The 14,752-nt window shown below is 39.1% G+C and overlaps 1 protein-coding gene across 2 annotated transcripts in view; it reads left to right on the plus strand.

Annotated features, from left to right (window-relative positions):
* The first annotated feature begins 387 nt into the window (after positions 1-387).
* Positions 388-14,752, plus strand: part of gabra2a (gamma-aminobutyric acid type A receptor subunit alpha2a) — a 59,344-nt gene continuing 44,979 nt past the window's right edge. For both annotated transcript variants that reach the window (XM_051947065.1, XM_051947067.1), the window contains exons 1-3: positions 388-732; positions 3,746-3,858; positions 10,890-10,957. In XM_051947065.1, coding sequence (XP_051803025.1) covers positions 665-732; positions 3,746-3,858; positions 10,890-10,957 — 249 coding nt within the window. In that variant the 5' untranslated portion in view covers positions 388-664. The remainder of the gene's footprint in view (positions 733-3,745; positions 3,859-10,889; positions 10,958-14,752) is intronic.

The raw sequence follows: 14,752 nt of genomic DNA on the forward strand, positions 1-14,752 counted from the left end.
CTGGACAGGCCTGATGAATGGTTGGACGCTCATTCCATTCGGCCACATATGGATAAATAAACAAAATGATTTAATAAATACCAGCGCACTGGCCCAGATGTGGACCGGCCCGTCGGTCAAACGACCGAATGAAATAACATTCAATCCATCCCTGTTGTACTTTAACAGAAGCACATTTGTCAGTACCTCATTCCATTTATTAAGCACATGTGAAGTCACTCTGAAGATGAAACTTCTTTGTGAACACTGAAGTTCACGTAATGCAGCCGTCATGATTTTTATACACTTAAGATGCTGCTCGTGAGCTGAAATGCATACTTCTGCACAATATGATGTCCCTGCTATTCCTATCGTCGTGTCTCTCTTCACTGTTGCAGCGGTTTTGTAATTTGCAGACGGTCCCTGTGCGCTCGTCTTACAACCGGCTGCGCGTAGACACCAATGTTATCTCTGCGGCTTGAATAACAGCTACTTTTGACACAACTATGCTTTTAGCACATTGTCTACCTCACAGCGATAGGAAAGAGGCACCGTATATGTTTTGACAACGTATATCTAATGAGTTATTGATACAGGAAGTCTGAATCTATGAATATCTTTCCAACTTTATCGAACTGATTACGGTCTGCGGTAGCGTTTGCCGTGTGGTTCACAGGCTTTAACGATGAGAGGACAACGGAGCTCACATTCTCTGTCTATAATGATGTTCTTAATCGTATTGTGGCAGGCACGGTAAGTTCTTTATTTGTCTGTGTCTTTTAAGAATCGTGTGAAAAACGATCAGAATAATACTATTTTCGTGGTCTGACGGTGGGTACAGGCAGCATGCATGGCTCTCTGGCTTTCTATGTGGTAAACGAGTTGTTTTGCAATGTGGACCACTGTGCGTATGTGTTATTAAAGTGGGCGACAATAGAGATTCATTAACAGCGATAAAAAAGACATTTAGGACACGTCCTCTCTTGACTGCTTTTTCCATTTGTGAAGCGTAATGCCAGACCTCTTTGAAACATTTAAACATTAAACGATTAGTGGCTTATCAGAAAGATATCGCACCATTAATGAGAGTGAATACAGTCTCTTAAGAGTTGGTTTGACGTTCTGGGAAATTCGGCTTTTTGTTATTAGCCCATACATCAGTGTAGGCTGTGTACAATAGATCAACTCAACTTTAAGAACTGGCTCTCCTTGTTACGACCATTAGCAATTACATGAATTTGTAATGTATCAAATATAAATTTATAGCACCCTGTGTTCCACGTGGACAAAACAATATAATTTGGTAAATAGTGTGACCATGAAATTCCAAGATGTGGTACTTAAATGCCGTGGCCATTTATTTATTTTTCTGAAAAAGACAATGAAAGTACTTCCCATTGAGACTTATCAGATGGTCTCCTTTCCGACAGCTCTCTGCCTATCACTGTGCTTTAGTTTTAAAACTAGTTTAAATAACAGTCAAATTGCATTTGTTTATAAGTGCACAGTGTGGTTAGTTTTCACTTCAAGTAAAAAACGGTGAAAAATAGTCAAGCTGCCTTGTCAGCAGGTAAAATTTCCCTGAGTACACTATCTGTCACACTGCATTTTCAAACACTAGAACACTGAAAGCTGTCTGTAGGCAAAATAACTGACATTTTGGTCATCAGGGCTTTATTTGTATCTATTTAAAAGTTTTAAAAAACGTGATTTTGAAGTCACTCCCTGTTTAAAATTGTATCTTGTTTGTTTAAACAACAACAATAAAAGACAGATCGATATGCCTGAAATGCATAAAGCCTGAAATATGCTTACTGTAAGTCTGTATGCCCTCAGTATGAATCAAGTACCAGAACTGATGTTTTATTTCCTGTAAGGCAAACAGATGAATCTTTTCACAACAGCCTTCTTGGCCTGAGTAAAGTCAGTAAAGATACCAAAAAAGGTATATCTTCCAGAGAAGTTCCTGTGTGATTTATCTTCAGACATGCTAGGAAAACTCTGTACAATATACAAACCACATTTTTGTTCATTTGAAGTAAACCTATATTTTAGTAGCCTTTGGACTTTGCAGGCTTTTACTAATATGTGTCTGACTCTGCTTCACCTGGCATTCTAAAAATATGAGATTCTAACCCTTAACTTAACTCAAACCCTGTGCTCAGTGCACTTGACTGAAGCCAAAAATGGCAGACAACATGACACAGCAATAAGGTAGGGTTCATGAATGAAAAATCTTTGTTACAATGAAGTGACACATTTTCGAGCTAAAAATTTGAAGGCCATGCAACGTTTAAAATATTAATGTCAACAGAACATTTAGCATTGACCATCACTTGTGGTGACTAATCATAGCAGTGTTAGATGCTGCTCACCTCAGGTCTCTATACAAGTATAATTTTTCCAGAACCAAGTAAACATATTAATGTCATATATTGCTTTGCAGCTTGTTCTGTTTAGTCTCCACAAAATCAATATGTCATCTGATCACACTTGCATTCTGTTGTTGGAATATATAAACAACAGATAGTGGGGAATACAGTGTTGAAGGAGGGACAGAACCACTCACAACACAGTCATTTCCAAAGGAATAGAGTTGGAAGCAGGTGAGGATTACAAATGCCTCAGTGTCCTCATAGACAGTAAGCTGGACTGGACTAAAAACACAGAGGCTCTGCTTGTTTTTGCTTAGGAGACAGGTCTTTCAACATCTGCCTAACTATGCTGCAGATGTTTTATCAGTCAGTGGTGGCAAGCGTCATCTTCTACTGTGTTGTGTGCTGGGGCAGCAGAGGCAGCCGATGCTAGGAGACTCAGAAAGCCGGTCCTGTCTCGAGAGTGGAGCTGGAGTCTTCGTTGCAGGTGTCAGAGAGGAGGATGTTGATGACGCTGCTCAGTATTTTGGAAAATGTCTCTCATCCTCCGCACAGCACTCAGTTGTAACATCAGAACAGCTTCAGCAACACACTGAGACCACAGGAGATCTTTCCTGCCAGTGGCCATCAAACTAACTCTTACCCCTTCTGCAAGAAAGGATAACTAATACAGTGGACACTTAGATCTAAACAATATTTTCAGTATTATTGTGTATTACTTCACAATAGTTTGTGCGATAATAATTTCTGCATTATGTGCAGCATTTCATGTCATGTGCATTCATTCATATTTTCATTTCTCATGTAATATTTCACTGTCATGTGCAACAATTAATCTTCATTTGCAACTTTTTGATGATGTGCAATATTTCACTTTCATGTAAAGCATCATCAATATGTTCAAAATTTAATTGTCATTTCATTTTTTTAGGTGCAACAGTATTTCATCACAACTTTATTTTAGTTCTTTTTTGGTAATAATTTCAGTAATATATCGTACTTATGTCTATCTGTCTTTTACTTTTTAGGCAGTAGATTTCTAATGTTACGTCATTTGGTTTGTTTCATTTTTAATTTTTTTTTAGCAATATCCAGCACAGGAACTTCCTCCTGGATTAATTAAGTTTTATCTTACCTTATCTTGTTTACAAAGAAGCAATTCCATAGTTTTTCTTTATCAGTTTGTAAATTTTGTGTAGAGTATGAAAGTATGTGTATAAATTCTTGATATACAAGAAATTCAGTGTAACAATAAATTATATTTGGGATGAAATATTGGAGATGAAATGGTATACTACAAGAATGTGCCATCGCTTTTTATTATTGTATGAGATTAGAGTCCTCATTTTTCTTTCTTTTTTCTTTCTAATCACATATTTGTTTTTTATTAGGTCTAAAGCAGACTCTAATTTCACACGCAACTCCAAAGACATTACAACCTTCACCAAGATCCTGGACAGCCTTCTGGATGGATATGACAACCGACTGAGGCCTGGCCTGGGAGGTAAGACAAGGAGCACTAGACACATATTTGTAATCCATGGGCCATCGTAAAGGGGTTCTCCAGTAATTTACTATTGCGAGTCAATAAAGAATGGTCAAAACTGATGTAGCAAAGACAGAGCTATCCTGAATTTTTTTCCCCAAGATTGAATGAAACTCGAAACAGACTATGCCTTATTTCCTAAAATTACATTTATATCTTAATAATAATAGACAAACACTTCATTCAAAAATAGTTAATTGGAAGTATGTGCTTTGCTGTGAAAAAATGTGTCCCCTTCCTGGTGTCTTCTGTTTTTTTTTTGCATATTTCTCTCATATTTCAAATTATCAAACTAATATTTATATTTATTTAATATTTGACAGCAGTAACCGACAAAACAAACGACAGTTTTTAAATAATGATTTATTTAAAACCCATATCAACCCTGTGAAAGGTAATCGCCCCCTAAACCTAATAACTGTTTGGATCACCCTCGGCGATAGCTTGTGATCAGTCACATCAAAATGCAGAAATTTTAGCCGCTTCTCAGCAGAATAGTTTTGATGTAGCCACATTAGATGGTTTTTGAGCATGAACTGCCCTTTTAAGGTCTTGCCACGGCATCTCAACTGGATTCAAATGCAGACTTCGACTCAGACAGTCGAAACTCTAAGTTTAATAACCCCGTCACATTAACAACTTGACCATCGCCTCTTGCCAACATTGTCTAGTTTTAAATGAGCTATGGAGCCTTAATTAGCTTCACGTTGCTGGCGCATTTAAGCTAGTACAGCGCCCTCCATAATATTGGCACCCCTGATTAAGATGTGTTAACATAAACTCAGTTTTTATTTCAGAAGCATACTCACACTAAAAATTGTAGAAAAATGTATTATAGGAGAAGATTAGGTGCTGTTTTGTTGGCAAAAGGGGGTTGTACAAAGTATTAACATCAGGGGTGCTAATAATTGTGGCACACATGATTTGATGTAAAAGAATGATTTCTTAATGTGTGATTTTTTTTTTTTTCCCCCACTGAATAAATGTACTTGAATTAAAGGTTGGATTTTCCTCTTTTTTTCATTGTGGTCCTATATTATTTAGAAAAAAAATGGAATTTATTAGAAACTAAAGAACACACCTTAACCAGGGGTGCCAATATTTATGGAGGGCACTGTATATACTTGGTTGCATTAGCCAATTTGTTCTAATTCAGTAATTAAAGAAATATAGATAGCTGAAATGCACGGGGAACACCACATAAAGGCATTTCAAAATGTTGTTTTTGCAAGAATGCCAAAAAAATGTCTAATATGAGATTAGGAGAAACTTATAGCTTTTCGAGGAGAAGACGAGACTGCAGAGAGAGTTCCAGTCCATTGGAGAAGGAAGTGGGCAGAGCTCATTTTAAAATGTTACTCTCACTGTTGTTGTGATAACTCTGACAGAGTCCATCTACCCTGACACTGCATATTTAGTTCCATGTCTTTTGCTCTCAGTATGTACACCGACACGAGGCAGCATCCTACCCTATTGTACTCTTACTGGTATTGAAATAACTCTGAGTTAATATACTTGATTCTATACTGGATTCTAATTCTATTTACAAATCAGTTTAATATTAATGTAGTAGAAATAGTGTCATAAGTAGAAATAGAGTTATATGTAGCAAAGATGTGTAGCCTAATGCGGTCACACCACATAATTGTAGAAAATACACTTTATGGTTAAAATTGCAGTCATTTTTCTGGGGCATCATTTAGGTTTCTTTTTTTTTTTTTTAAATCTAGGCCACCTAAGAAGCCTCCATCAATGATATTTCAGGTTCAATAATCATTAATTAATCAAATCTACTTTTACTGGTTAGTCTGAAAATCAAAAGCCGTAAACTGTGATTTCATTGACCTCCAAACAAAGAAATACACGTTAGAACCGACGGTAATTATAAACAAACTTTTATTAACTAATACTACAAAGAACAATAAACAGTGACACAACAGCAACACACAGTGAATAAATGAATGAATAAATGCAGATAAACAAATTACCTGTGATCATCACTGGAGCAGTTGAGAGAAAGGTGATGAATTTAAATTCACTCTGGAATTGGAAAACTAACTAGACCAATAATAATTTGTAAATTCACCCACTTAACACACAGAAAATGATACTTGCGTAGCCTTTATAGGAGGGCAATTTCAGGATGTGTAGCTATGATGATCTGCATGAGTTGGTTCAGGAACGCAGAGACAAGGAGGCAGGTTTACATTTCAAAAGTGTGCTAAAGTAAAAACAATAAGAGTCGAAGCCCTATTTTAAAGCTGAGTCATAAGTCATACGTTTCTTTCAGCCATCATAAAAGAACACAGTTTTAAGCCTTTGTTTTCAGTCATCATGAAAGAGCCTATTTCAAAAACCTTGTTTCCCTCAAGCCTGAGCCATCTTTTTTTTTTTTTTTTTTGCATTCACTGACTTTTTTTTGTATGGAATGTTTTGAAGCCATATTAAAATCAGCATGTTGCCAATCGTGGATGTGTTCCTCCGAAGGGATGATGTTGAGCTTCATTGTCCAGGAGAGGTCAGTGGCCAAATACCTTTCAAACTTACTTTTAGTTCATTCCTTAAATGTACAAATCCAATTGTTAAATATTTCTGATGATGACAGATCTAAAATAACACTGAGTAGGTGATTAGAATGACACCAAACATAATATGTTTATCTCATGTGGCTCCTGAGATAAAAAAGGATAAAATGTGTAAATATAAAAATTAATTGTAGACTTTAAGTTACATAAAAGTAATTTTTTCTTTTCTTCTATCTTTCCGTAATGTTCTGATTTAAACTGTTCAATTCATTCCTGCAAATGAAGTTCTGTGTGCTTAGTAGGGAGATTAGAAGATCACCATTAAGAAAATGCTCTGCGACAGACTGGCGACCTGTCCACTCCAGAGTGTCCCTTGCCTGTGCCCGAGTCAGCTGAGATAGGCTCCAGCGACCCTAGTGAGGATAAAGCGGTGTATAGAGAATGGATGGATGGACCATTAAGAAAATGCAAATCCTCTTCTCCAGAGGTGTAGTTTTCCTCACGGTTGGCATATTATGAGCCTTATCAGATTCTGGTGGAGGCAGGAAACATCCTGTTGTCTCCAAGAGTGTTGTTAGTGGTCCTTTTTTTAGTAAACACCAATCATCAGATGTTCCATTTGGATGTAAGTTTCGGGTTTGCTGTCTTCTGAAATGGTTTCTTCCCAAATTTACAGCTTTGAGGAAGGGTCTCTGGATTCTCTGTGTTTTTCTGTGGAATGTTCTGCTCCTCAGTCCACTACACTAATGTTAGCACACCACAATGACTTTTTAAAAGACTTCTATACTCTACTTACCCACCTCTCCACCCTCTCACCTAACGTTGTACTTCTGGGGGATTGTAACATACACATTGACAATAATACTCTCCCCCTCGGGGTTGGGCGTGGGTGGCCGGTGGGTCCTCTTGCCCCAGGCTGCCTGGGTCGGTTTTGGGGCACTGGGGGTGTCAGTAGCCGCTCCCTCTTGTTCTCGGGGTCCGTGTGGTACATAGTGGCCCCGGTGGCTCTCTGGGGGTGCCGCCCTCGTACTGTGGCTCCTGCGGCCCGCGGGGGAGGGGCTCCCTGTCAGCTTGGCACTGCATTGCCGTGATAGCTGTTCTGGGCTTCGGGGTCCTTCACACTTGCATGTTGCATGTTTGTCCAGGTCTTATCTTGGGCTGGACCCGAATATCCCGTTTATCCGAATATTCGTTCGCTACGGCGGTATCCGGATATTAATTTTGGTATCCGAATATTCATTTTCAAAAACCAGTAACGGAGACAAGAAAGAGAGAGATAACGGATGCCATTGCGGATTTCATTGCCATGGACATGAGACCCATTAGTGTGGTAGAAGGTGAGGATTTCAAAAATTTAATTAAAATGCTGGTACCTGAATACACTGTCCCCAAACGCACCAGCATTTCACAGGCGCTCTCCCTGAAGTACAGTAATCTCCGTGACCATGTCGCAACTCTTCTTGAGAACTCCACTGCCCTGAGTTTTACCACAGACATTTGGACATCAGTGAGTATGGAGGCGTACATGGTTGTCACATGTCACTTAATAACTCATGAGTGGGAACTCCGTGACTTTGTGCTGGAAACCAAAAAAATGGAGGCAAGCCATGCCGGCTTCAACATAGCACAACAGCTAGAAGAAGCGGTGGAGGTATTTAATATTCCTAGTTTCAAAAGAGTTGTCATTGTTCACGACAACGCCAGCAACATGAAGCTGTGCACCGAGACGCTGGCCAAAGAACCACAAAAATGGGGCCAGGTACGAGGGGTCTGCTGCTCAGGGCACACACTAGCCTAGCCGCGCTAGACCCAGGTCTGAAGACACAAGTGTCTAGGAACTCTCGACAGGGAAGGAGGCGGGCTAAAAGGTTGTCTTTCAAATCACTCTCCAGCAATTGGGTAGGTATACAACCAATCAGTGCAACGAATAGGCTGACGTAGTTCCTAGAGCGCCGGAAATCAGAGGATGCGGGAGTTCGGTGAAGCCTTATTTATACAGTCAATGGGTGAAGCTCAAGTATATTGCAGACATCTTAACAGAAAGGTTATTCAGAGTCGGTGCTAATGGAGCTCAACGACTGTTGTCGTTTTTGTTGTCGACCCTGGCAGAGAATTAAATTCGTTGCCGTGGGTTGTCTAGCACGGCTAGGCTAGTTGTTTCCGGTTGTTTCTGTCAGAATCGTCACGCCTCTGTCGTCACGTAGTTACGCCCACCTTCTGACTCTACATTTCATGGTGATTCGTCAGCCAGTTTTAGGAGAATCCAACCTCGAGGCTTACCGAGGCTAACTAGACCGACCCTGGCAGAGAAATAAATTTGTTGCCGTGGGTTGTCTAGCGCGGCTAGGCTAGGCACACACTACAGTTGTGCATAAATTCAGCTTTAAAACAGGAGCAAATATGCCCCACAGTTGCTGCTGCTCGTAATCTTGTTTGACACTTCAAAAAAAGTGCAAAGGCAACAACAGCCCTTCACAAGAAACAGAAGCAGCAGAACATTCCCGAACACAAACTGATTCAGGATGTCACCACTCGTTGGAATTCGACATGTGAAATGCTCAGTCGGCTGCTTGAGCAGAAATGGCCTGTGACCGCTGTTTTGTCAGATCCAAACATAACAAAAAAAGTGATCACACTCTGGACCTGACAGCAGACCAGTGGAACCTGGCACAGGAGGTAACAGAAGTGCTGGGGCCTCTAATAACATTGACAGAACTGCTGTCTCAGGAAGAGAATCTGTCTTTGTCCGCTACTCTGCCGATGCTGTTCAACCTGAAGAAACGCCACCTGTCACCTGAGGAGGATGACAGACCCGCCATCGCAGAGATGAAGGACACGCTGATAGCAGAGATCGACAGCAAATGGCAGCTGACGGATTTGGATCCCAGCAGCCTTTACCTCCTATCCTCTGCACTGGATCAGCTGGGCCGCTTGGATGGTGGAAGCAGAACTCAAACTGCTATCCAAGCTGGCGTTGGCCGCCATGTACTGCATCTGCGTTCTGGCCACTTCGACCCCCGCGTAGCGCATATTTTCCAAAGCTGGGTACATTGTGAATAAAACAAGAAGTTCACTGTTACCTGAAAATGTGAATATGCTGGTTTTCCTGGCACACGATATGAAGAAAGTGTAGTTTTAATATTGTGTGTAATATTTAACGCTTTTTCATTGCACTATTTTTGTACTTCTGTTTGTTTACATTTGTACATTGGTATATATAATGTATATGTGTGTGTGTATATAAATATATTGTTAATATCACAATAAATGGTGTTCATTGTGTTAATAAACGGGTAATGTAGATAAATGAGGAACACTGTGTCGTACCCCCAACCCCGCAACGAATATTCGGGTCGTCTACCCATCCCCCCCCTTCGGAGTAACGTTAGGGGGCGGGACGAATATTCAGATTTTCGTCTTTAATAGGGCATGAATATCTGGAGCTCAGAAACTACTATTCGGGCCAGCCCTAGTCTCACCAGCTCCTGTCAAGTTCCATTGTTGAGCAGTGATGGGACCCGCCAGAATTGTGCTGAGACTCTCTTCAGTCTCTACACTAAACTCATTCTCTCTTTCTCTAGTATCCTCTTCTGGCGTTTTCTATTCTATACTGTAAGACATCCACTATTATGGTATTCAATACTGTTTTTTTATTTTTTATTTATTTTATTTTCTTTCTTTGTTTTGCTTTGTTTTTTGTTGTTTGTTTTTTTATTGACGGGCAGTTGGTAGTCAGGGATTACACAGCACCTGACACTCTTCAGTTGTAATAGCACCGCTTGCTAGTTCCTATCCCTATTCGTCCTGTTTTGTCCTGTCCACCTTTTGTTTCCCCTGCACATCATTGAGGTGTAGCACTGCCCTCCCTGGCTTTTAGTAGGGAATTCTAATGAAGAATATCAGCCTAGCTCTCAGTGAGGGCTGGTGATGGTCACACACACGCACTAAATATTAAAATATTTGGCTGCAAGACTAAAATATACATTAATCTCATAAAATGTTGACACCCTTTCTGTGGAGTTAAACAATGAGAATAAATGCAGACATTTAAAAAAAAATGTGAGAAAATACATAGACAAGAGATTTTTATCAGATAAACCTTGCCAGACAGGCATTGGTCACCAGTCTTCAAGAGGGCAATAAATGAACTGAAGTTATTAAAGGTAAATGAAGCATCAAGCATTTTCGGCACTTGACCCACAACAAACACCGGAACTAAGGACGTCTGTAATTCTGCTACCTTAAATTTGTCCATTATTTTATTAATTTGTCTTTTGCAAATCCTCTCTCTTGTCTCTACATGTAAAATAATACAGAGGAGAGCGGTTGCAGTTACAGCACACTCTTTCTTGGTCAGTCAGTCACTTGTTTAATCTCCCCTGTGACTTAGACATCATGGCATCAAGCTTTGCTTTTGTTACACACAGGTTTATTTATAATAAATTTCATTCTTTTTCTTTACAGATCGAGTAACACAAGTGAAGACAGACATCTATGTCACCAGTTTTGGACCAGTATCTGACACAGATATGGCAAGTCTCAAACCTCAGACTATAGGAGATCATCTTTTCAGAAACCAAGACAACGTAGATGAAGTGTGAAATGAAAATTGCTTAACTGTTTTTGGAAAGTCTTGATTGCTCACCTCAAGCAGTCATTCAAACAATCACTTAGTTCTGAAAATGTTTTTTTTTTTTTTTTAAAGATTTTTGCTTCAGGTATGAACAAGGAAGCTACAAAAGTGATAATCTGGAATATGTAGGAGGCTCTGAAGCACTGAAAGCTAAAAAAAAAAAAACTAAAATGTTTTTGAGAATTTAATCAGTAGGATCAAGTATCACATTTAAATTTATGATTTAAACGAAAACTAAGAATGTAGGGAACTATGATTGCGAGTTCACTGCGAATGAGATGAATCATTGGCCTGTTATGGTAATTATAATGAGCTACATACTATTAACCCTCCTGTCGTGTTCGGGTCAAATCAGACCGATTTACAACTTAAAACCCTCATAAAAATTGTGTTTTACATCTGATTGCCTCAAGGCCTCATGATATCCTCCATACTATGCAATTAAACACATAAAAAAGATTTTCACCACTTTCATTGAATTTTGAGTGTTTTAATCAACCTTGTTACACCTGTTGTGTTCCCGGTCAAAAGTGACCGCCATAAGAAATGAATGGGTAACCAGAATATATTCGTCCATCAGACAGAAAATATTTCCATAAACCACTCACTCACTCACTCACTCACTCACTCACTCACTCACTCACTCACTCTTCAGACCAAACAATGTCTTTTGTGGGTACACATCTCTTTCCCGTGCTCATGTGCCGTTTCTCCCACGTGAACCGAAGCAATGAATCAAATCTTCGCACAGACTAGACAGGTGTCTGTTATGTGAACCCATCTCTTTCCCACGCCTTTGTGCCTAACCCCCACGTGAACCACACCTTCCAGACTAATCAATGTATCAATCAGTGTATCAAAACATTGGCATCAATGTATCATCTTCAAACAGATCCCATATATATAGCTTGATGTCTGCCTTGCACTCCTTTTACTCTGAGCACAATGAGCAGGCGGCTGACCAAGAGGTTCTCTGTAGAAGAGGTTCTGGTCCAGATTTTTGGACAGGATGAAGATGGCACTGAAATTGAGCCAGAGATAGAGGAGGATGTCTCAGAAGAGGAAGACAACATGTATTTTGATCCAGACTTTGAGGAGACAGACCAGTCAGCCGATGGAGAGGGAGAGGCATCTGAAGATCAGACACCTGAGGAGACTTTCCGGTTCAAGAGTGGACACTTGCTCTGGTCTTCAGTCCACCAGGACAGAGGAAGTGGAGCGAGAGTGGAAAATATCATAAAGATGACGCCAGGGCCAACTTGCTATGCAACATCTCGTGTGGATGACATCAAGTCCAGCTTCTAACTCTTTTTACCAGAGTCCACTGAGGGAATTATAAACAAGCCTGAGATGCTGCAAATGTGATGCCTACATTTACAAGGCCCACTCTAACCTGAGTGTCACATGCCGCTCATGTGCATGAATTCATGTACCCCCCCCCCCCCCCCCCCCCCCCACACACACACACACACACACACACACACACACACACACACAAGCACACAAACACAACTTCATGTTGAGTTTCATCTTTGGTTTTAAATTTTTTTTACAGTACACGTTCATAATTGTAATTTTTAATGCAGTTGTTTTATGTCTATTTCCATAAATTCATATTAAATGTCACTTGTTCACAGTTAAAGAATGTTGAATAAAAGTTTTCTGGTGAAAAATGATTTTTGTGCTAGTTTAAAAGCTGTTAAAACAGACCGGTCAATTTTGACCGGGAACACTAAAGTAAGGGGCAGGAGGTGAACACGACAGGAGGGTTAAGTCAACATGGTCTGGTAGTAGTCACCCTGGTAGCTTCTCAGTTTCCCACTGAGTTAATCCTGGTTCTGTGGTTATGAAGTTTGTCAGTGCAGGTCATTTCTTGATCTCTTGTTATTGAAGGAGACAGTGTGACAAAAAATAAAATCCTTATTGGGAGAACATTATTTTAGACTTTGTGAGTTAGTGGAAACTTATTGCAGATTTACAGAATCTTGCCAAACCCAGTTTACTGCGATCAAAATGTACTCATTTGTTTTTTGAATAATAAAAGAATAAACACCTTGTGATATCATAGAGGTCAAAATTGTGAACTCACTCATAGCCTAATTTGAGTATGATGGCTTTCCAAACAAGATGAAATATGGCAGCGTAGTCAGCAGTTGTCCCTCAGCAACAGTAAGTAGAATATTAGAAACATGAGATTGAGGGTACATTTTGTCAAGATTTTTTCAGTATTGTTGAGCATTATCAACTGACCGTTGCAAAACATGACTGTCGTACCTGTGACAGAATTTACAAGTAATATGTTGATTTGAGTTGTACAACAAGCTTGTATAGGAGTTGCATAGAACTGGCAAACACCACAGTAAAACCAACATGTAGCTGTAATTCTTGGTACTTTTATATTACAAAGATTTTTTTTTTCAAACACCATGAAAAACATGGCCTTTACTCATACGATGAATTGAATAACAGCAGGAAGTACATGATTATTCTTGAAAAAAGTACGTGTGTGGTTAGATTTTATTGTTACAAACAGAGTCAGTCATTTAAGTGACAATTTGCCAAAAACTTGTTCTTTTTTTCCCCCAGAGTTTTATTTTCATAGTTGTAACCATTATGATTATATTATGCTAACCTTGCACTCAACAGATTTGAGACTGCACTTTTTCTTCAGTTATTTCAGATGTTTGCTTTTTCATCCAAATAAACATTAAACACAGAAATTTCTGCTGTTTGGGTCTGGCTAGGAAGTGTACACTATAAAAGTTATTTTCCTGTGTTTTTCTGACAACAGTATTAGAATTAGAGTGCAGAGACGAAACCAAAACAGCAAAGCTGTGACATAGAAACACACAACAATAAGCTGAATGACGCTATAGCATACTTTAGAGTAGGGATCATTGGTATGGTGATATGTTTTTTTGTTTGTTTGTTTTGTTTTGTTTTTGTTTTGTTTTTTTTGGGGGGGGTTCAGGGCCAATATCAATATCTTATGCTGGAAATCAAAAAAGCAGATTACAGATATTTGAAACCAATATAAAATCTTATATAACAGCAGGTGATAGAAGGGAACATCTCACTCATAATTAGCCTTCTTCATTACAAAAGATAGCTGTCACTGAATTTATACATACACATACGTACATGTACATACATAAACAGTCAAAAGTTTGGACACACCTTCTCATTCAGTGGTTTTTCTGTAGATATTTTATACATTGTAGATTAATAGTGAGGACATCAAAACTATAATCTTCGATATTAATCTACAATGTAGAAAATAATACAAATGAATAAAAACATTGAATGAAAAGGTGTGTCCAAATTTTTGACTGGTAGTGTATGTACATTAAATGGTATATATTTAGAACATGTAATACGAGGAAACCTATAATTCATAACTAGGTTACTTCATTAATAATGATTATTACAACTGCATATGTACAACAGAGATAGAAGTGGTAATGTCACTGTGAGATCAACTGATCAGTTTGTCTCCTGTAGTTCTGTCTGCTGTTCTTCTCTTTTGTTAGCCTTTGATTGCTGCATCACTTTCGATGCCCACTCAGGCCTATGTCTTAAAGCATTGTTAATTATTATATTCTAGACACTGTTCCAGGTTAATCTGTGGCTGCTATATAACATAGCTGCTAGCCGTTAGCTTAGCCTTAGCCTCCACAGTGGGCTGCTCGGCTTA

This window comes from Acanthochromis polyacanthus, chromosome 1, assembly GCF_021347895.1.
Source record: "Acanthochromis polyacanthus isolate Apoly-LR-REF ecotype Palm Island chromosome 1, KAUST_Apoly_ChrSc, whole genome shotgun sequence".
NCBI lineage: Eukaryota > Metazoa > Chordata > Actinopteri > Pomacentridae > Acanthochromis > Acanthochromis polyacanthus.